The sequence below is a fragment of the Sus scrofa genome, chromosome 7, assembly GCF_000003025.6.
Source record: "Sus scrofa isolate TJ Tabasco breed Duroc chromosome 7, Sscrofa11.1, whole genome shotgun sequence".
Taxonomy (NCBI): domain Eukaryota; kingdom Metazoa; phylum Chordata; class Mammalia; order Artiodactyla; family Suidae; genus Sus; species Sus scrofa.
The window spans coordinates 68,339,889-68,361,196 of record NC_010449.5 but is presented as its reverse complement, the minus strand read 5'-3'; the positions used below and the strand labels follow the sequence as shown (position 1 = coordinate 68,361,196).

The window sequence follows — 21,308 nt, the reverse complement described above, 5'->3', positions numbered from 1 at the left end:
ATGAAATCCAAGACAGGCATCTGACACAGCTGTATTTCTATAGTATGTAGTCTTTACGTATTTCTTAACTCTCTCTAGGTGAATTTCCTAACACTATGAATTCTTTCTTTCTTTTTTTATAGCCACAGGGCTAGGGGTCTAATAAGAGATGTAGCTGCCAGCCTACACCACAACCGCAGAAATGAGGGATGAGAGCCGCATCTGTAACCTATGCCCAGACTGTGACAACACTGGATCCTCAATCCACTGAGTGAGGGCAGAGATCAAACCCACACCCTCATGGACACTATGTCAGGCTTTTAACTCACTGAGCCACAATGGGAACTCCTGTATTCTTTCATTTTAAACTGTATTTTATTACAAATTCAAGTACATTACAGAAAATAGTGAGCAGATGGAGTGCAAGCTGCCCTAAAAGGATTAATTCCTTCTAGTTTTTGTTAACGGCTCTTTACAATTGGTTGAAAAATCAGTATTTATGTGTAATAATAGTTTTATATTGTGATTTATTTCAACTAAAACAGCAAAAGGATGTTTGTGTGTTGTCCACCGATCTGGCCGTCACCCCATCATGCTGAGCCATTATGAACTAGGAACACTTATGTGAATACACATACATACACACACACCAGTAACAAATCTGACTAGTATCCATGAGGATGTGGGTTCGATACCTGGCCTTACTCAGTGGGTCCAGCACTGCCGTGAGCTGTGCAGTAAGGCATAGCTTGGATCCCATGTTGCTGTGGCTGTGGCGTAGGCTGCCAGCTGTATCTCCAATTCAACCCCTAGCCTGGGAACCTCCATATGCCGCAGGTGCAGCCCTAAAAAGACAAAGACAAAAAAAAAAAAAAAAATTTTATAGATTATACCCCATTTAAAGTTATTATAAAACATTGGCTATATGCCCCATGCCACAGAACCCCTATTTTTTATGGATACATAGTTAAAAAAAAAAAAAAAAAAACCATGGATAAAATTAGGTGAGTCTTGGATTTACCTCAAAATATTACAGTTGGGGAAGTATAAATGAATTAAGATAGGGATATGTGTTAAAACTTACTGAGGCTATGTGATAGGGTTCATTATACTATTACTCAACACCAGAATATGTTTTAACTTATGCATAATAAAATATTTTTAATAAACTATCCTTTTCAAATACCTCTGAAATATCAGACCCTATACTGAAGACAACATATGTAATTTTTATTCTCATTCCTAAAGAGAATTAAGTATAATTATCTCCATCTCAGAAATGAATTAAGATAACCTGGTACCCTGTCCATGGCTACCTGTCTACAAATGACAACACTTGCATCTGGACTCACTCTGAGCTAACACCAGAGGCCAAGGTCTCAACCAAGACATGCTATCTTACTCACCACAATTAATGGTGTCAGCTAACTATAACCTGGAAAAATGTAGCACCAAATATGATATAACTAAAATTGTGTTTTGACAATCTTTGAATATTTAAAAGAATTATAGAAAATAACTATCCATTGATGGAACTGTTATATGACAGCATACTGATGGCCTTATCATGAAGCAATTTTAACTCCAAATATAATATCTCAAGACTCTTTAATTGGCATGACACCCAGTCATCTAGAATTTTCAGACAAAATTATCTTGTTCAAAATTGAACTCATTCATTTCTAAATATGATTCCAATCTTTTGCTTAAAAAAAAAAATTGAACAAAAAAAAGTGGTCCCACTAACATGTACTCCTCTAGAGCAGTTTGGGAAAGATGAAAAACAATGTTCACAGTGAATTATTTGACGGACACTTCTCTCCTATTTAAAGGAGACTGCTTTCACTTTAATATCTACTAATAATATTTGTATTTAAGGCACTTGAATCCTACAAAAACTCCATGTTCTAAAGATCTCCTTAACTTAAAATAACCAAAATCAAATGTTTAATCACTCAGCCAAAATTTTGGCAGTCATTCTTCACCCCTTCCTTTCCTTCATTCCTCACATCTAACTCGTGATCCTCAGTCCCTATACACCCAGCTCTGAACCTCCTGAATTTGTTCCCACCAATCCTGTCTCACAGCATCTGTCTGAATTTCACACTGGCAATTAACCTTTAAGTAGTTTGTTTTTATTCTTGCCCTCCTCCAGTCCGTTTCTCCACCAGGCTGCCAAAGTGATCTCTACAAATTACAAATATGACTGTGACAAATTTCCTCACAAGTCTTTAAAAATCCTTCTTTAACTGTGAGGTAGAGTCCACACTTATTATCTAGACCAGAAAGGGCTGGAAAGGTCATAAAAGCTCTTGTCTACAGCTTTTAACCTTACTCATTGAGCTATACAAACATATTCTATATTCCACGGATACCAAAATACCTGCAACAGCAAACAAAATACACTCATTAAATCACTCAGTAAGTATCTACGAGGATCTACTAAACATCAAGCCCTATTCTATACCTCCTTGTCTTTGGAGGAATACAGCAGCACAAAAGGCCAGCTCTCATGAGGCTTTAGAGCCAAGACAGACAATAAAACAAACAAAAAATTCAAAGAGCAAGATTTCAGATAGTGTAAATGCTATGAATACAATAAAACATCAGATTGATATGAAAAGTGCTCTGGGATAAATTTAAATTAGGCATATAAATGTCAATGGATGTAGCATTTGAACTGAAACTTGAATGATATGAAGCAACCAACCACTCAAAAGATCTGGGAACAGGAGTTCCTGCTGTGGCACAGCAGAAACGAATCTGACTAGTATTCATTAGGATGCAGGTTCTATCCCTGGCCTCGATCAGTGGGTCAGATTTCCAGTGTTGCCATAAGCTGTGTAGATCACAAAGGCTGCTTGAATCTGGCACTGCTGCGGCTGTGGTATAGGCTGGCACTGCAGCTCCGACTCAACCGCCAGCCTGGGAACCTCCACATGCCGTGGGTGCAGCCCTAAAAACAAACAAACAACAAGACCTGGGACAGAAAGTTTCCAACAAAGTGAAGTGCAAAAGTCCCAAGCTAAGAATGTACATGGAATGCTCCAAAAGTAGAAAGAAGGCTAGCATAGTGTAATTTTAATGGGCAAGGGGTTAGACATTAGCATTAAATGAGGTCAGAGAAAAGACTGGAGGTTGGCAAGGGGAGGGGGAAGGGAGTGGAATGGACTGGGAGTTTGGGGTTTGTAGATATATAAACTATTACATTTAGAATGGATAAGCAATGAGGTCCTACTGTATAGCACAGGGAACTATATCCAGTCTCTCGGGATAGACCATGATGGAAGATAATGAGAGAAAGAATGTATACATATGTATGATTGGGTGACTTGGTTATACAGCAGAAACTGGTACAACACTGTAAATTAACTCTATTTTAATAAATAAAAAAATAAGAAAGAAAGAAATACACTTCCCAGCTGTAGCCAAACCAACTTTTATCCTCAATAAAAAAAAAAAAAAAAAAAGGAGTACCCGTCGTGGTTCAGTGGTTAACAAATCTGACTAGGAATCATGAGGTTGCGGGGTCAATCCCTGGCGTTGTTCAGTGGGTTAAGGATCCGGCATTGCCGTGAACTGTGGTAGAGGTCGCACACGTGGCTTGGATCCCGAGTTGCTGTGGCTCTGGCGTAAGCTGGGGCTACAGCTCCAATTAAGACCCCTAGCCTGGGAACCTCCATATGCCATAGGTGTGGCCCTAAAAAGACAAAAATAAATAAATAAACAAATTTTAAAAATGTACTTACACTTCACAACTCAAATGGTAACCTAAATAAATGGACTGTGTCTTATTAAAAAAACAAAACAAAATTAATGCAGCCTAATACATAGGCACAGACTATAGAGGGACAGGAGAGAAAAAGAAGAGAAAGACTAGTTTAGAGACAACTTCAGTCATAGTCAAATTACAGACCTTGGACCAGACTATTAGCAACAGATGGACAGAAATGGCAGACTTTGGACACTGTAGAGGGAGCGCCACCAGGACCTGCACCAGGATGAACTGACCTCCATACCTTTGCATACTCTGTGGATCACTGACCTGTCTGCCTAGAAACACCACTTTAAATCTCATTTCTGCATAAAATCTCCAATTTACCCAACCAATTAGTTGTTAAATCATCTATATATCCAGAGAATATATGTCTAATATATCACTTCCACTCTGTATTATTATGTCTTCCTCATTAGCTTACAAGGGTACAATAATCAAGGGCCAAGTCTTAATTCTTTGGGTAAATCCTCCAGTGGCCATCTTACACTAACTCTATCAAAAAGGTCTCCATAAAGCTCAATAAATATTTGTTGTACTTATAAAAATTTCCCTAGAGTATTCAGAGAGCTACTAAAATGGTGTTAGGCTAGTTTTCTTGACTTTCAAAACTCCTTCTCTTTGGTCAGATCTTCAGATGGAAAGATTTAGCTCTCCAATCTGATTTCCAATCTAATTCTTATTCTTACCATACCTTTTTGATATTAAAATAACCTCACATCCTTCTGGAAAAGGGAGATAAATAAAACTATATAATTGACATAATTTAACTAGTAAATACAAGTAGTATGAATAACTACCTTATTGAAGGCAGCATCGTCTGCTGAAATGTTTGTGCAAATACTGGCAGTAACCTTTTCAAGTATATGGGTGCCATTTCTGGATCTCCTTTTGGCTCATTACATTCTTCTTCATCTTTGTTTGTGTCTTTCTTTTTCTTATCATCTCCTTTATTAACTGGACACATCCAATCACCTAGGGACAGATATTGCTTAATAAAACATTTTCTTGAAAAATTTTTCTTTCAATGAAAAAATATTAAAATGTGCCCAACTATAATTATCCTAATTAAGAATAATCAAACAAATTAGGACATTGTATCTACCGAAGGTGGTGGAAAAATATAAAGATTATTAGTACCTCCAATGAGCTGAATCACAACTTGAGATAATTTTGGATACCTCACTTGGTTCCAAACACACACACACACACACACACACACACACGTTTATCTTTTTAGGGCTACAGTCGGTTCCCAGGCTAGGGGCAGAATCAGAGCTGTAGCTGCCTCCCTATACCACAGCCACAGCAACACGGGATCCAAGCTGCGTCTGCGATCTATACCATAGCTCACAGCAACACCAGACCCCAACCCACTGAACCCGCATCCTCATGGATACTAGTTGGGTTCATTAACTGCTGAGCCACGACAGGAACTCTGGTTCCAAAATATATTTCACATAGGCTCAGCATTCATCTACTCTGAAAACTTAAAAACTGGGTCAATGTACTTAATCTACACAATAACCAACTACTCTTTATGACATTCCTACACCCTTTAAACTTTTAATTTGGTCATTCTGGAATTATGCAGCCACAGTCTCAAAGAACAAAACAGTACACTATTAAAGGTTTATCAAAGGTAAAAGTATATATATACATCTGTTTGTTTATATAATGTTAGCATGTCTACAGAAAGCTACTTCTATGGAACAGAAGCTGAAAAGTAATGTCAGATGGCTTAAAAGGAAAGATATTACCACTCACCTGGAGACTGAAGAATAGCTACTACTTCACTATGGCCCCTTTCCCGAGCTTTATCTAATGGAGTTTTCCCATCTTCATCTCTCAGATCTGGGTTTGCACCATGCCTTAAGAGAGTCTAGAAAAGAAAGGCATTAATTTAGATAGAATAATTAACTCACCTTACTTCTTAAACATCCAATTCGGCAACCTTTAGATCGTACCCATGTACTTTAGATTGCAGACTTAACAGAATTATTTAAATCAAAGAGGTATCAACTGAAATCTCTGCCTCTGCACATACCACCTTAAAAGTGATTTACTGGAGTTCCCATCGTGGCATAGTGGAAAGGAGTCCGACTAGGAACCATGAGGTTTAGGGTTCAATCCCTGGCCTCGCTCAGTGTGTTAAGGATCTGGCATTGCCGTGAGCTGTGGTGTAGGTTGCAGACATGGCTTGGATCTGGCGTTGCTGTGGCTCTGGAATAGGCCGGTGGCTACAGCTCCGATTGGACCCCTAGCCTGGGAACCTCCATATGCCACTGGTGCGGCCCTGGAAAAGACAAAAATAAAATAAAATAAAATAAATTAAAAAATAAAATAAAATAGTCTGTTATGGTTAAAAAAAAAAAAAAAAAAAACTCCCAATTAAATGTTTTCACATCTGAACCTGTCATCTCCTTCATCAAACTCCTCTTCCCAATTTCTTTATTTATTTATTAATGTTTTGCTTTTCAGGTCTGAACGTGCAGCATATGGAAATCCCAGGCTGGAGTCAAATCAGAGCTGCAGCTGCCTGCCACAGCCACAGCCACAGCTAGGCGGGATCAGAGCTGCATCTGCAACCTACACCACAGCTCACAGCAACACCACCAGATCCTTAACCCACTGAGTGAGAACAGGGATCAAATCTGCATCCTCATGGATACTAGTCAGGATTGTTACTGCTGAGCCACAATGGGAACTCTCAATTTCTTTACTTTAACAGAGGTACTGGTATTCAGTTTGTGGTGTGATAATCATCATCATTTCCTACACATTGCCAAGTACCAAGTTAAATCAATTCTTCTCGAATGAAATACCACATTTAGGTCTTAAGTATTAATTCACACTGTTCACCAATTTTTTTTTTTCATTTATTGTATTTTAGGGCCAGAACCATGGCATATGCAAGTTCCCAGGCTAGGGGTCCAATCAGAGCTATAGTCACCGGCCTACACCAGCTATGCGAATATATTGCAAGTTTATTCAGCCACTCACCTGTTGCTGAAAACTTGTTTTTTCCCAATTTTTTACTCTTGGTAATGAATAACTTTATACATGTTACTATTATTTCTGTTTATCAAAATAGCAAATACTCCGTTTGTAGGAGAATCATAATAGCTTTGACTCAGATTAGCAAGGAACTTTGGAAAGTTTTTTTCCCTGTTTCTGTTTTATGTTTGTTCCTTTGTTTTGTTTTTTACTTCTTCACCTAAGTGAAATCATACAGTATTTGTCTTTCTCTGTCTGACTTATTTCCCAGGACAGGAACTAAATCCATGCCACAGCAGTGGCCATGCTGGATACTTAACCCACTGCATCAACAAGGAACTCCTTCAATGTGTATTATTAAATGAAAAAAGCAAGCTATAGCTCAGTGTATATGTCACATTTTGTATAAGGAGAAAATAAACACATATTTATTTTTGCTTGTACTTGCATTAAGAAACAAAAGATAAACAAAAACCTCTTACCTAAAGTAGACAAGTGAAAATGAAGCCAATGGAGATAGCGTGGAAGCATGGCTTATCAGAATAAACTTTACATTATTTTAATTTGGAGACATGTAAATGTTAAATATTAATAATTTAAAAATCTAGATTTTACCTTTGCTACTTGAGGTCTTCCAAAACATGCAGCATAATGTAAAGAAGATGACCTCTGACCCCTATTAACATCAGCACCTCTTTCACAAAGAAATTCTACCTGTAAAATGATGAAGAATCATAAAGCTGCCTTATTAATATTTCCATCTTTGATTTAAAACATTAGTTTTTAATTACTAGCTTACCATTTCCTGAGTTCCAAAAGCAGAGGCCCAGTTTAATAGAGTCTGACCCACATCATCCATAAAATTTACTTCAAAGGCTGGAAGTTTGAACGAAAAAAATTAATAAAAATTTTAAAAGCCAATAAAATAATAAAGAACTTTTCTAAAGTGGGAACCATTTCAATAATGTTATCAGTAATCAATAAATATAGAGCCAATTTTAAACATTTAATAAACCATAAAGCAGCAAATAATCAGCAAATATAAATTCTACTAAGAAAAAGTATTTTAAAATTTTAAACCACTGAGGCTTCACAAGCTATAAGCCTTAAAAATAAACATAAAATAAGAAAGAAAAAAACTAAAGATATAATAAAACTCAAGAGTACTATTTGCTTCAAGGCATAACTGTGGAAAAGAAACCAAACCACACATGAAATCAAAAGAAAAGTCTGATGACCCAGAAGCATCCTTATATTTGCTAATCACTTCCTGAAGCAGTCTAAAAAAATTTACTATATATTACAGTAATTCACTTGTATCACTTTCCATTAATCTTGAGAAAATAAAAAATTAATAAATAAAGCCCTGAATTCAATCTGCACTTATTAACCTAAGAATTGGCATGAACTTCTGGCAATAAAACAGGTAAATTTTATTTACTCATTCACTAAGCATTTACTTAGGAGGCTTATGCACCAGGCTTATAATTTATATATATGGGGAGAGGAGATATGGAAGAGGTTGGCCATTATGTCATCTGGCACAACTGCGTAAAAAAACTGTCCAAAACCTAGAAACTTAGAAATTGCTTATCTCACAGTTTTTATATTTTAAAAAATATTTTCCAACCTCCTGTGTCAATTGCATCTATAAGTGCATCAGTATCTTTACTTCGAATACAGTCTATAAGCTGCCGATGTGAGCGCTCCCCAGAACTATCCAATCTCCGGAGTCCTGGGATTCTGCCTGTGGATCCAGCACTAGACTTTGGCAAAGCCTTTCGTCCTTCAAATAATAGCACCAAGAGAAGGTCAACCAAACGCATGGTATCAAGCACACATCTTTCGTCACCCTGCAATGCACTTTCAATTGAATCTGGAAGCTCCGACCTCAGGAGATCCTAAAAAAAGAACAGGAGAAAAAAATTTTAATATATAAGCATTATACAAAAGCACTTCTTCTGAAAGATTAAATATCTAAGATTCAAAAACACCCTTACATGTGTTACTACCGGAGAGCCTCTACAAAGTGTTGAGAGCAGGCTCACAATTGTTGACACCTGGTTACTCAATTTGGAGTCTGCAGCCGTGGAAGGCGCTCCCGTGGTGCTGCGACCTGGTTTGCAAGCAGATGATGGCCCTGATACAGTACCACCAGCAGCAGCCATTCGAGATAACAATTCCTCAGTTAATCCATGCTTGGCTAACGGAGCTGGGTCAACACCACGACGGGTAAATCGGTCAGCTAGTGATGCAAAACATCGCAGAGCTCCATCTGAAACCTAATTATGTAAAGAACATACATATGGATAAAATTCACCTAAAAGGGACCAGAACTGTTTATTTCAATACTGAGACTTTTAAAAAGGCAGTTGTAACGAAGTGCACAATCTCTCCAGATTTGAATCCTGGCTTCCACATTCTGCTAACTATATAACCTGATAATGTCACTTAACTGTTCAAGGTGTCAGTTTCCTTACCTGCAAAATGGGAACAGTAAAAGTACCTAATTCATTATCTGAGCTCAGAAAAGATATGTAAAGAACTAAGATGAATATTAAGAGCTCAGTAAACATTAACTATTATTATGTACAACTTTGCCAAGATAATCTATGAATATCAACTGAAAAATAATTAAAATCTAAGTGGTAAAAGGGGGAGTTCCCACTGAAGCACAACAGGATTGGCGGTGTCCTAGGAGCACTGGGATGCAGATTTGATCGCCAGCCCAGCACAGCGGGTTAAGGATCTGGCATTGCTGCAGCTGCAGTTTAGGTCGCAACTACAGCTCAGACACGATGCCTGGCCCAGGAATGATCAGAGTGGTCAAAAAAGGAAAAATAAAAATAATTTTTAAAAAATGGTAAAAAGGCATTAAAAGTCAAGTTGTTGTTGTTTTTTAATTTGTTTTTTGGCTGTGCCTGTGGCATGCATAAGTTCCCAGGCCAGAGAAAGAATTCTCGCCATAGCAGCAACCTGAACTGCTGTATTAACAATGCAGCACCACAAGGGAACTCAAGTTTTATTTTCTAAAGTATGTTAATTCAACAAACGTTTACACATATAAAATTTTAAATATTGTTATTTTACTTCAATGAGAACTACCTTTTTAAGTCAACAAAACTGTGCTGACCCAACAAATTACAGTGGGTTTAAGTGCAGTTTTAAAAATGATGTATTTCTAAAGTATCTGAATTTTAAGAATAACCATATATCACTTTTATAAATTTAAAATGTTTCATTGTCAAAAGAAAAAAGACTACTATATAGAGATATAAAATGAGAGAAAGAGAAGACTGAATTATCACTGTCTCATCAAGCAAAAAGTTCAAACTACACTAAGGTTAACCCTTGAACAACCAACATGAGTTTGCCCTGTGTCAGCTTATTTATATGTGGATTCCCCCCTACCCACCACTAAATTGGCACTACAGAATATGATCTAAAGTGAGTTGATGCACAGATGAAGAACCCCAGATAGGGGTGATTTTCAACTGCGTAGAAAGTCAGTATCTCTAACCCCCACGTTGTCTCAAGGGTCAACTGTATATCAGAGTTATAACTCACAGACACTATAAAATCACGTTCTGAAAACAAAGTATACAACGGTGATTTATTTTACCTGATGATCTTCATGTTTTAATAAACTAGACAGAGATTCTACACAAATTTCTAAAGAAGAATCTTGAGGTTCCATTTTGCCACAGAGTCTTGATACCACAGCCATGGCAGAGTGCAATGTATCTTTATGAACCAGGTGTCCACTGTCACGAATGAAGGTAAGCACACAATTCAAACCACCAGCCTCAAAGACCGCTCCTGACTCACGAGTGCATATCAGTTCTAACACCTACAAGAGTAAAACAAATTTAACAAAAGAATATAGTAAGTCCAATTTTAATTTTCTAGAATGGTGGAAAACATAATGTACCCATCAAATTTACTAGCAGCCATATTTTAAAAAGAAAGGGCAGGGTCTGAGAAAGGGGTGGCAGGTGCCATGTCTGGCTATGAAGGTAGCAAGAAGTCCCTGAATCAGCCCAAGAAGACAGCCAAGGAGAGAGACAAGGAAAATAAGACATTCAAGTAGAAATAGAAAGAGAATCAGAACAAACTCAGGGAGGTGAAAGGCTGTGGGTAAGGTTACAGGTGGAATTAAGAAATCTGTCAAAAAGCTGTTCCTGGTACCTGAGGCAATGGTGATCCTTAATTCCACACTTGTTTAAACATGGGGATTCCCTGTCATATTATGGTGCCACTGACAGCTAGAATGAAGTGTTGATGTGGAGCCTGTTGTACATTTAAGAATAAACTTTCACAGGAGTTCCCTTAGTGGGTCAGCAGTTAACGAACTCCATAAGGACGTGGGTTCGATCCCTAGTCTGGCTCAGTGGGTTAAGGATCCGGTGGTGCTGTGAGCTGTGGTGTAGACTGAAGATGCAGCTTGGATCCAGCATTGCTATGGCTGTGGTGTAGGCCAGCAGCTGTAGTTCCAATTCGACCACAAGCCTGGGAACTTTCACATGTCGAAAGTGTGGCCCTAAAAAAAAGAGCAAAAAAAAAAAAAAAAGAATAAACTTCCACTAAAAAAAATTAAAAAGTGAAATGAAATATTAGAAACTAACATTAATATATTTTATTTAGCCCAATATATCCTTGGTGTCATTATTTCAACATGTGATCAATATAAAAATTGATATATTTTACATTCTTTTATGTATTGTCTTCAAAGTGAATAAAATTAAGTCTTCAAAATATATTTTATTTTATTTTTTTTTTTTTTGTCTTTTTGTCTTTTTTGTTGTTGTTGTTGCTATTTCTTGGGCCGCTCCTGCGGCATATGGAGGTTCCCAGGCCAGGGGTCGAATTGGAGCTGCAGCCACCGGCCTACGCCAGAGCCACAGCAACGCGGGATCCGAGCCGCATCTGCAACCTACACCACAGCTCACGGCAACGCCGGATCGTTAACCCACTGAGCAAGGGCAGGGACCGAACCCGCAACCTCATGGTTCCTAGTCGGATTCGTTAACCACTGCACCACGACGGGAACTCCCAAAATATATTTTATACTTACAACACATCTTAATTTGAAGTGTTTAATAGTCATATAGCTACCATATTGGACAGTATAGGAATAGGTGGTAAAGTAAGAACTACATGGCAATCTAAGAACTACAAGTAATTTAGCGAAAGTTTGTAAAGGTCCTAGACATTTAAAAAAAAATCAGGAATTCCCATCATGGCACAGCAGAAACGAATCCAACTAGGAACCACGAAGTTGCAGGTTCAATCCCTCACCTTGGGATAAGGATCCGGCGTTGCCGTGAGCTGTGGTATAGGCCAGCTCTGGCATAGGCCAGCAGCTACAGCTCCGATTAGACCCCTAGCCTGGGAACCTCCATATGCCACAGGTGCGGCCCTAAAAAGACAAAAGGCAAAATAAAATAAAATAAATAAATAAAAATAAAATTAAAAAAAAAAATCAATAGGAGTTCCCATTGTAGCTCAGTGGTTAACGAATCCGACTAGGAGCCATCAGGTTTTGGGTTTGATCCCTGGCTTTGCTCAGTGGGCTAAGGATCCATTGGTGCCGTGAGCTGTGGTATAGGTTGCAGATGCGGCTCGGATCCTGCATTGCTGTGTTTCTGGCGTAGGCTGGTGGCTCCAGCTCCGATTAGACCCCTAGCCTGGGAACCCCCATATGCCACGTGTGCAGCCCTAGAAAAGACAAAATAAAATTTAAATTAAAAAAAATCAATAAATGCCAGCTATTACATTTATTCATCATCCTCATACTCTACGACTAATAAGACATTAAAAGTCAACTTTTATTTTCTAAATTATATTGATGTTTTCAGGTAGAACTAAAGAGTTAACAGGGTCCCTAAGTCTTACAGGCATACCAGAAATTTAGACTTTATTCTGTAAGCAAGAAATATGTTTTAAGCAAGCAAGGAAATAATATAATTAAATTTCTAGTTAATAACTGCAGGAAACAAAGTATAAGAAGAGTGTAGAAGCAAATGCAAAAATCAAGCATTAATATTCATGAAACAATGAGGGCTTAACTAAGGCACTAACAGCAAGGACAAACAATGAAATAAACTAGAAAAGGACTTGATCATTAATTATACACATGGAGTGGAAAGAAGGAACTAAAGGATAAAGCAGAGCTTTCTGTTGTAAACTGTACAAATTGATTCCATTTATCAAGATAGGCAATTACTTGTAATGAAAGATAATGAATTCAGAATCCAGTTAAATATTCCAATAGGCCTTGGAATGTGGAGTTCCAGAACTCAAGAGAAAGGTCAACTCCAGAGATAAAGAGCGAAAGGGTGTGCGTGTGCATGTGCACATATGTCTGTACTAATGCTTATAGTTGAGACTGTCTAAGGCCAAGTTTATAAAGATTTAAGAAGGTAAAAACAGGAGTTCCCGTCGTGGCACAGTGGTTAACGAATCCGCCTAGGAACCATGAGGTTGTGGGTTCAAGCCCGGACCTTGCTCAGTGGGTTAAGGGTCCGGCGTTGCCGTGAGCTGTGGTGTAGGTTGCAGACGCAGCTCGGATCCTGCGTTGCTGTGGCTCTGGCGTAGGCTGATGGCTACAGCTCTGATTGGACCCCTAGCTACGGGAACGGTCCAAGAAACATCAAAAAGACAAAAAAAAAAAAAAAAAAAAAAAAAAAGGAAGGTAAAAACAGATCCTTAGGAAACACTACCATTGAGGAATGAATTAAAGTAAGAATAATCTGCAAAGGAAAAGGAAACAGAAAGGGAGAGCAAAGTGTTCAGAGGCAAGAAGGAGTCTGAAAATACAGGTCAGTGAATAAAAGCAATACAGTAAAATCCCAGTCCAGGAAGAAAAATGAAGTGATGTGATCAAGAGATTAAGAGGCGGAAAAGCTCTAAACAGAAAAACGAATCTCTCTTCCTCTGAGGCCAGGCACAGACAGAAATAAATCTATAACACAGAGGCAGAAAGTCAGGACGTTAATACCTACAAAAACAACTCTCAAAGCATGCAGAAGACATTTTCAGGGATCCCTAAAGTTAAAACTTTTTTCAAAATAATACTAAAATAGTAATTATTTTTTTCTCTCTTGTTCTCTCAGGAGTGTAAGGTAAAGTTTTCCAAAAGTTATATTAAGTGTGATATAGCAGCAGCAGCAGATATGAGGATCCAGCTTCTATTAAGCCAGACATTTCAAAGTAGACTTGCAAAAATGCTAAAGAACGTTACTCTTCTCCCTAATTTTCTCTTTGTTCAAGAAATAGTTACTATCCTTAAAAATGTATGTTAACACACAGTCAGTTAAAAATGAATAAATATTTTTAAATTCTGTTTTAATATCTAATATGGTAAATATAAATAGTTATAGCCAACATAAACAAAGGCTTTTGGGGGGATCCTCAATAATATAAGACTTGTGGAGTTCCCTTTGTGGCGCAGCGGTTAACGAATCCGACTAGGAACCATGAGGTTGCGGGTTTGGTCCCTGGTCTTGCTCAGTGGGTTAAAGATCCGGTGTTGCCATGAGCTGTGATGTAGGTTGCAGATGCGGCTCGGATCCCGAGTTGCTGTGGCTCTGGTGTAGACTGGTGGCTACAGCTCCGATTAGACCCCTAGCCTGGGAACCTCCATATGCCGCGGGAGCAACCCTAGGAAAGGCAAAAAGACAAAAAAAAAAAAAAAAAAGACTTGTAAAGGGATCCTGGAACAAAAAGTTTGAAATTGCTGCTCTAGAGCAGCAAGAATCATAAAAAGAATAAAATAGAAATCATAAGAGAATCATATAAAATCCAAATGTTTTCACCAAATAGTTCCAATAAACTATTGACCAGTTCTGATGCTTTTACAATTACGTACAGTTTATAATTAGTCCCATCAGGAATAAAACAAAATAGCTAACTCTAAAGAGCATAGCAAAATATTTAAATTCATAGGTCCTAGAACCAGATTTCCCAATCTTCAAATTCCTAATCTTTGAATCTTGGCTCTCTGCCACTAATTACTTATACACCCAGAGCAAGTTACTTAATCTTGGTGTACTTGAATTTTTTTCACCTATAAAGCAGAAGTGATGATATCAGCAGCACCTACCTCATACAGAGTTGTCATGAAGACTAACTGAATTAATGTATGTAAAGTGTTTAGAATAATGCCTGGCGCTAGTGGTCAGTTAGTTGTCATGGTTGCTGTTGTTATAATATACATACAAAATCATTCTGGATAAGAACAGAAATAACCAAATAAAAATTGTAAAATAAAAAAATAATTCTTTTTTTAAAAAGAACAGAAATAACCTATCTCATAGTGTTAATGGCTACCCAAGAACCAAAGAGCACTGAGGCAACACAGAAGAGCATTATCAATTTTCCTTCAAAGATAAGATTTCTTTTCCCAAGCAACATAGGATCCCCTTGGTACCACAAGGATTGTGACTTTCACTGTTCTCAGTCACTCTCAATTAAGTAAGATTGATGATAGAAAGAACATTATTATTATTATTATTTTTGCAAAATACATTTTTCATTCTCTAAGTGATCTTCAAATGGACCAATAAATAATCAAGACTTACCTTCACACATTGTTCAGCTAAGTCTCTGCTTGTTCTGTTGTTAAGTTCAACCACAACCAAACGATTGCAAAGTGCTTTTATAGCTCCATCCACCCCAACAATCCTTCGGGTGCATTCTGCAGATACGTCCAGGTAGTATGTTATGGCACGGGCGGTCACCTCTAACACGTTGTCTGGAGCACTTTCATCAAGAAAAATCTTGCAGAGGGCTGGTAAGAAAGTGCGAGGAGGACATCTGTAGTAAAAGAAACCATATTACAGCTAGGATTACTCAATTCTTAAGATAAAAAAAATAACCAAAAAAACAGATAATAAAAGCTATAACACAGGAATTCCTGCTGCTGGCCCAGTGCATTAAGGATTCAGCATTGATGCAGCTGTGGCATAGGTCACAGTTCCGGCTCGGATTCAATCCCTGGCCCAGGAACTTCCACATATTGCAGATGCAGCCAAAAAAGAAAAACAAACAAACAAACAACTGTAACATATCATGCTCAACACCATCTCTACATGTGCATTAGGTAATATTTTTCACACTGCTTTTGCTTCCATTAATACTCATACGCTAATTTCATCGTTGCTGAAAATAGCAAGTTGTAAACAATCTAAAGTAGCAGCATTAACTTGAAACCACGTTCAAAAAAAAAATCCCTATTCAATACTCAGCTCATACATCAACTCTGTAAAACCTTTCCTAACCTCCCCAAATGGTTAAGAGGTACTTTTGTGTTCCTAAAGCCTCATAAAAACAGTATACACAGAGTTCAATGTTTCACTTTATTTCCTTTTTTACACTGAGTTCTTGAATGCAGGGACATGGTTCAATTCATGTATTATGCGAACAAGAGATGATCTGGGGTTTAACAGACCGAGGCAAAACGCAGAACAGAGCTATATAATCTTTATGATCCTGTTTCCTCATTTGTAAAGCAAAGATCTATCTAATCAATACCTACTTTATATGGATGCTATGAAGATTAAATGAAATTATATACATTAAACATTTAGCTCAGTATCTTGGCACCATATTAATAAACTAATTAACCTTAGTACCCCCGTTTTCCTATGAATAGCTAATGCCTTCTATAGAAACCTACACAAGAGTTTTATTCAAAGCACAGTTTGCCTTTTTAATCAATATTTTCTCAACACTTAAATTATAAAAGACCATAAATCACATTTAGTAGAAATCTCAGTTTTATGACATCAAGTATTTTATTTTCTCAGCATGGACTAAACTTTAAATTGGCTACATGTAACACAAAAGGCATTAGAGTCATCCTTTACTATCCAAGGAAGAAAGGTTTCAGGGATACCAAAACTTGCAGTTACTTATGTCCCTTATATTAAATTATGTGGATATGGAGGATACACGTATACACAGGGCTGACTGTACTCTCAATGTTTAAGTGGAACTATTTTTCCTCCAATTTTAAATGTGCCATATATTTAGTAGCTTTTTAAAAATACCTGTAAAAACATCAAAGTAACTCTGTCCTTTAGTGGGTTGGATGATGGTCATTTAAGGGGTCTAGCAGCATAAATACTATTAAAGATTTTAGGGGTCCCGTTGTGGCACAGTGGAAAGGAATCCGACTAGTTTCCATGAGGATGCAGGTTTGATCCCTGGCCTTGCTCAGTGGGTTAATTATCCAGCAACATCAGGAGCTATGGTGTAGGTCGCAGACGCAGCTTGGATCTGGCATTTTTGTGGCTGTGGCTTAGGCCGGCAGCTATAGCTCAGATTCGACTCCTAGCCTGGGAACTTACAAATGCCACATGTGTGGCACTAAAAAGATTAAAAAAAAAAAAATTTTTTTAGAACACCTCTTGCATTCAATGACTGACCAGTCACTGATTAAACACAGGTGGTTTTTTTGGAATTCCCTTTGTGGCTGAGTGGGTTAGGAAACAGACAGTGTCTGTGAGGATGTGGGTTTGATCCCTGGCCTCACTCAAAGGGTTAAGGATCTGCATAGGCTGCAGATGTGGCTCAGATCTGGCGTGGCTGTGGCTGTGGCATAGCCTGCAGCTACAGCTCCAATTCAACCTCCTAGCCTGGGAACTTCCATATGCTGCAGGTATAGCTGTAAAAAGAAAAAAAAAAAGTGGTTTTTATTAATCAGCATCACTGGCAACCTAGGTCACATAGTCACTTGTAATTTTTCTGAGGAGGAAATGCTTTAAGACTAGGTTATGGGAGGAGTTCCCATCGTGGTGCAGAGGAAACAATTCCGACTAGGAACCATGAGGTTGTGGGTTTGATCCCTGGCCTCACTCAATGGGTTAAGGATCTGGCGTTGCCATGAGCTGTTGCGTAGTTTACAGAGGCCACTCGGACCCTGCATTGCTGTGGCGTAGGCCGGCAGCTGTAGCTCCAATTCGACCCCTTGCCTGAGAACCTCCATATGCCGTGGGTGTGGCCCTAAAAAGCAAAAAAAAAAAAAAAAAGACTAGGTTTGGGAGATAGTCTGAGAGTTCTCGGGTAAGATCAGACTTACTACCATATTAGAATCTTAAAGCATTTTTGCTGCTCTCTACATTGACAGAGATAATAAATGAAGAGATGCGACTATAAAAGTGTTAGTACTGGGGAGAAACAACATAGTCTTTTTTTTTTTTTTTTTTTTTTAGCTCTTTAGGGCGACACCAAGGCATATGGAGGTTCCCAGGCTAGGGGTCAAAATGGACTCATGACTGCTGGCCTACGCCACAGCCACAGCCAAACAAGATCTGAGCCATGTCTGCGACCTAAACCACAGCTCACAGCAATGCCGGATCCTTAACCCACTGAGGGGGGCCAGGGATCGAAACTGCGTCCTCATGGATGCCAGTCAGATTCTTTAACCGCTAAGCCACGACAGGAACTTAGGCATAGTTTTAAAAAGTAATGTTTTTTCCTTAGAAAACAGTAGCTTTTGAAAAAAGAATAAAATGTTGAAGTTCACGGTCTTCAGACCAAATGACAAGAATGGATCTACCAGAGTTCCCTTGTGGTTCAGTGGGTTAAGGATCCACTGTTGTCACCGCTGTAGCTTTGGTTACAGCTGTGGCATGGGTTCAATCCCTAGCCCAGGAACTTCTTTATGCCGTGGGCATGGTCAAACAAACAAACAAACAAAATTAAAAGAGAGTTCCCGTCGTAGCGCAGTGGTTAACGAATCCGACTAGGAACCATGAGGTTACGGGTTCGGTCCTTGCCCTTGCTCAGTGGGTTAAGGATCCGGCGTTGCCGTGAGCTGTGGTGTAAGTTGCAGAAGCGGCTCGGATCCCTCGTTGCTGTGGCTCTGGTGTAGGTCGGCGGCTACAGCTCCGATTCGACCCCTAGCCTGGGAACCTCCATATGCCACGGGAGCAGCCCAAGAAATGGCAAAAAGACAAAAATAAATAAATAAATAAAATAAAATAAATATTTAGTATAACTTTATTTCATGGGGAAATGTGATACTTGCTTATTTGGGGAATAACTATGTTCCCTAAAATGTGACATGTCTCCTGAAAGTATGCCTAAAGGGCCAGTTTAAATAAAACACAGAAAGTTCTAAACACAGGTTCTCCTCAGCTTTTAACTATGATCAATTTCATTTCTAAGAGAAAAATAAAAACATTTTACATACTTAAGAGCTTATTTTATGTCAAGTATAACGAAAACCTGGTTTGTAAACCTTTTAAGGGTAGGAGACAAAACTTTTATTGTAACTTTTGGCTATTGGACAGAAAAAATTTTTGTTTTTCTAGCTCTTGAGTTGCTTTTTCAACCATTAGAAGGTATTCTAGGAATATTCACTAATTTTTCAGTTTAGAACCAAAGCAATTTACAAAAATCTCAATAATAAACTGAGCAAAAAGGTAAGGAAAAATGTTAATATGAACCAATGAATCCTGAAAAGTACAGAAGAGTTGAAAGAACAATAGTTATATACCTGAAAGTTCATATGGTAACTAAAACAAATCACTAACAAGTGTTGTTTCTTAACATACTCTCCTGGATATTCTGCTTTAATATAGTCACCATGATATAAACATTTAAGAAACCAACGTTTCAAGGAGTTCCCGCCGTGGCACAGCAGAAACAAGTCCAACTAGGAACCACAAGGTTGCAGGTTTGATCCCTGGCCTCGCTCAGTGGGTTAAGGATCTGGCATGGCTGTAAGCTGTGGTGTAGGCTGCAGACGCAGCTCAGATCCTGCATTGCTATGGCTGTGGTGTAGGCCAGCAGCTGCAGCTCCCATTCGACCCCTAGCCTGGGAACCTCCATATGCCGCAGGTGCAGCCCTACAAAGCAAAAAAAAAAAGAAAAAAAAGAAAGAAACTAACATTTCACCTGGTTAGGGAATTTCTTAGCACGATTTCCAAATAAACTCTTTTGACAGATACTTCAATTAAGTGTTTAATTTTTTAAAATGTATTTGCTTTTTTTTAAGGGCCACACCCAAGACACATGCAAGTTCCCAGGCTAGGGGCCAAAACGGAGCTACAGCCGCTGGCCAATGCCATGGCCACAGCAACGTAAGACCCAAGCTGTATCTACGACCTACACCATAGCTCACAGCAACAACAGATCCCCAACCACTAAGCGAGACCAGGGATTGAAACTGCAACCTCACAAACACTTGTCGGATTCATTTCCACTGTGCCACAATGAGAACTCCCCAATTCAGTGTTTAAATTCAACTTGAGCTTCATGGTTATTCAGCAAGTACACAACCATCTTCTGTGAGTAAGACTATCAAGTTCCTCGCCTTTTTCCTGGGCTACAATCACAATCAGAACTTTCTCTAGATCTAAATCCATGTCAACAAAAATTAACTAAGAAATTTACATAATAAAGAAAATTCATTATAAATCTGTGATTAACATTAAATAAGCACAATGTCCAATAATTCTTCGACATTTCTTCCATAGTAAGAAATGACTATTTCACACCTTTTCTCCAACTTTCTCTTGGCTTAGTGACTCTCTTGGTTTTCCACTCTAGCCTCAGTTATAAATTTCCTTTGCTCATACACCATAGCTATCAATCTTATCTACACCATGAAAACGCAGAATGTTATCTCTACCCTAGACCTACTAACTCACTATCACTATCTTCATTTAGAATTATCACAGCATATTAAAATTAGTATGTTCAAAACAAAACACCTGATATATGCCTCCATGCTCAAATCACTGCCTTTTTTATTTTTTTTGTCTTTTGTCTTCTTAGGGCCACACCCACAGCATATGGAGGTTCCCAGGCTAGGGGCTGAATCGAGCTGTTGCTGTCAGCCTATGCCACAGCTCACAGCAATGCCGGATCCTTAACCCACTGAGCGGGGCCAGGGATCGAACCTGCAACCTCATGGTTCCTAGTTGCATTCATTTCCACTTTGCCAAGACGGGGGGGAACTCCCACTGCCTTTTTTATATGTCACAGTCATCCAGAAAGGCAAAAACCTGAGAATCAACCTGAGTTTTCCCCTTTATTTTCCTCATATCACACATCTAATTCATTTGTTAAATTCCACCAATTTCCCAATCTAAAATATACCCTAAATCTGTCCACTTTTCTCCACATCTTTTACGCATTTAATCTAAGCTAATTTCAAACTCTTGTTTAAAGTACTAAAATAACTTTTCCCCCAACTTTTTTCATGGTTGGTTCTTTGTCATCCTTCTTGTCAGCTTCAGGCTTACCTTTCCTAAGTACCCAAAACAGGACTCCTGTTTTTTGTCTTAATTTACTTCGACAACGTATATTTATCTTAAATTTTTTTGTTGTCCTTTGTAACTCTCTCCCAAAGGTTTGTAAGATCCTCAGGAGTAGAGATGTATTTCATTCAGCACCCAGCAGGGTTCTCTGCATATAGGAAGGCATTCCAAATTGTATTTATTGAAAGAATGATAACAAAAAATTAAGAACATTTTGCTCATATAAAGTGAAACCAAACAAAAAGAACTTCATCAGGTGCCTTACTGATCTGCTTCTCCACTAC

General features: G+C 38.4%; 1 protein-coding gene across 9 annotated transcripts in view; it reads right to left on the bottom strand.

Moving 5' to 3' along the window:
• Positions 1–21,308, bottom strand: part of HECTD1 (HECT domain E3 ubiquitin protein ligase 1) — a 104,237-nt gene that overhangs the window by 61,207 nt on the left and 21,722 nt on the right. For all 9 annotated transcript variants that reach the window (XM_013978136.2, XM_021099880.1, XM_021099877.1 and 6 more), the window contains exons 3-10: positions 15,334–15,568; positions 10,374–10,601; positions 8,752–9,033; positions 8,382–8,652; positions 7,551–7,627; positions 7,367–7,465; positions 5,522–5,636; positions 4,555–4,729 (exon numbers count right to left, since the gene is read on the bottom strand). In XM_013978136.2, coding sequence (XP_013833590.2) covers positions 4,555–4,729; positions 5,522–5,636; positions 7,367–7,465; positions 7,551–7,627; positions 8,382–8,652; positions 8,752–9,033; positions 10,374–10,601; positions 15,334–15,568 — 1,482 coding nt within the window. The remainder of the gene's footprint in view (positions 1–4,554; positions 4,730–5,521; positions 5,637–7,366; positions 7,466–7,550; positions 7,628–8,381; positions 8,653–8,751; positions 9,034–10,373; positions 10,602–15,333; positions 15,569–21,308) is intronic.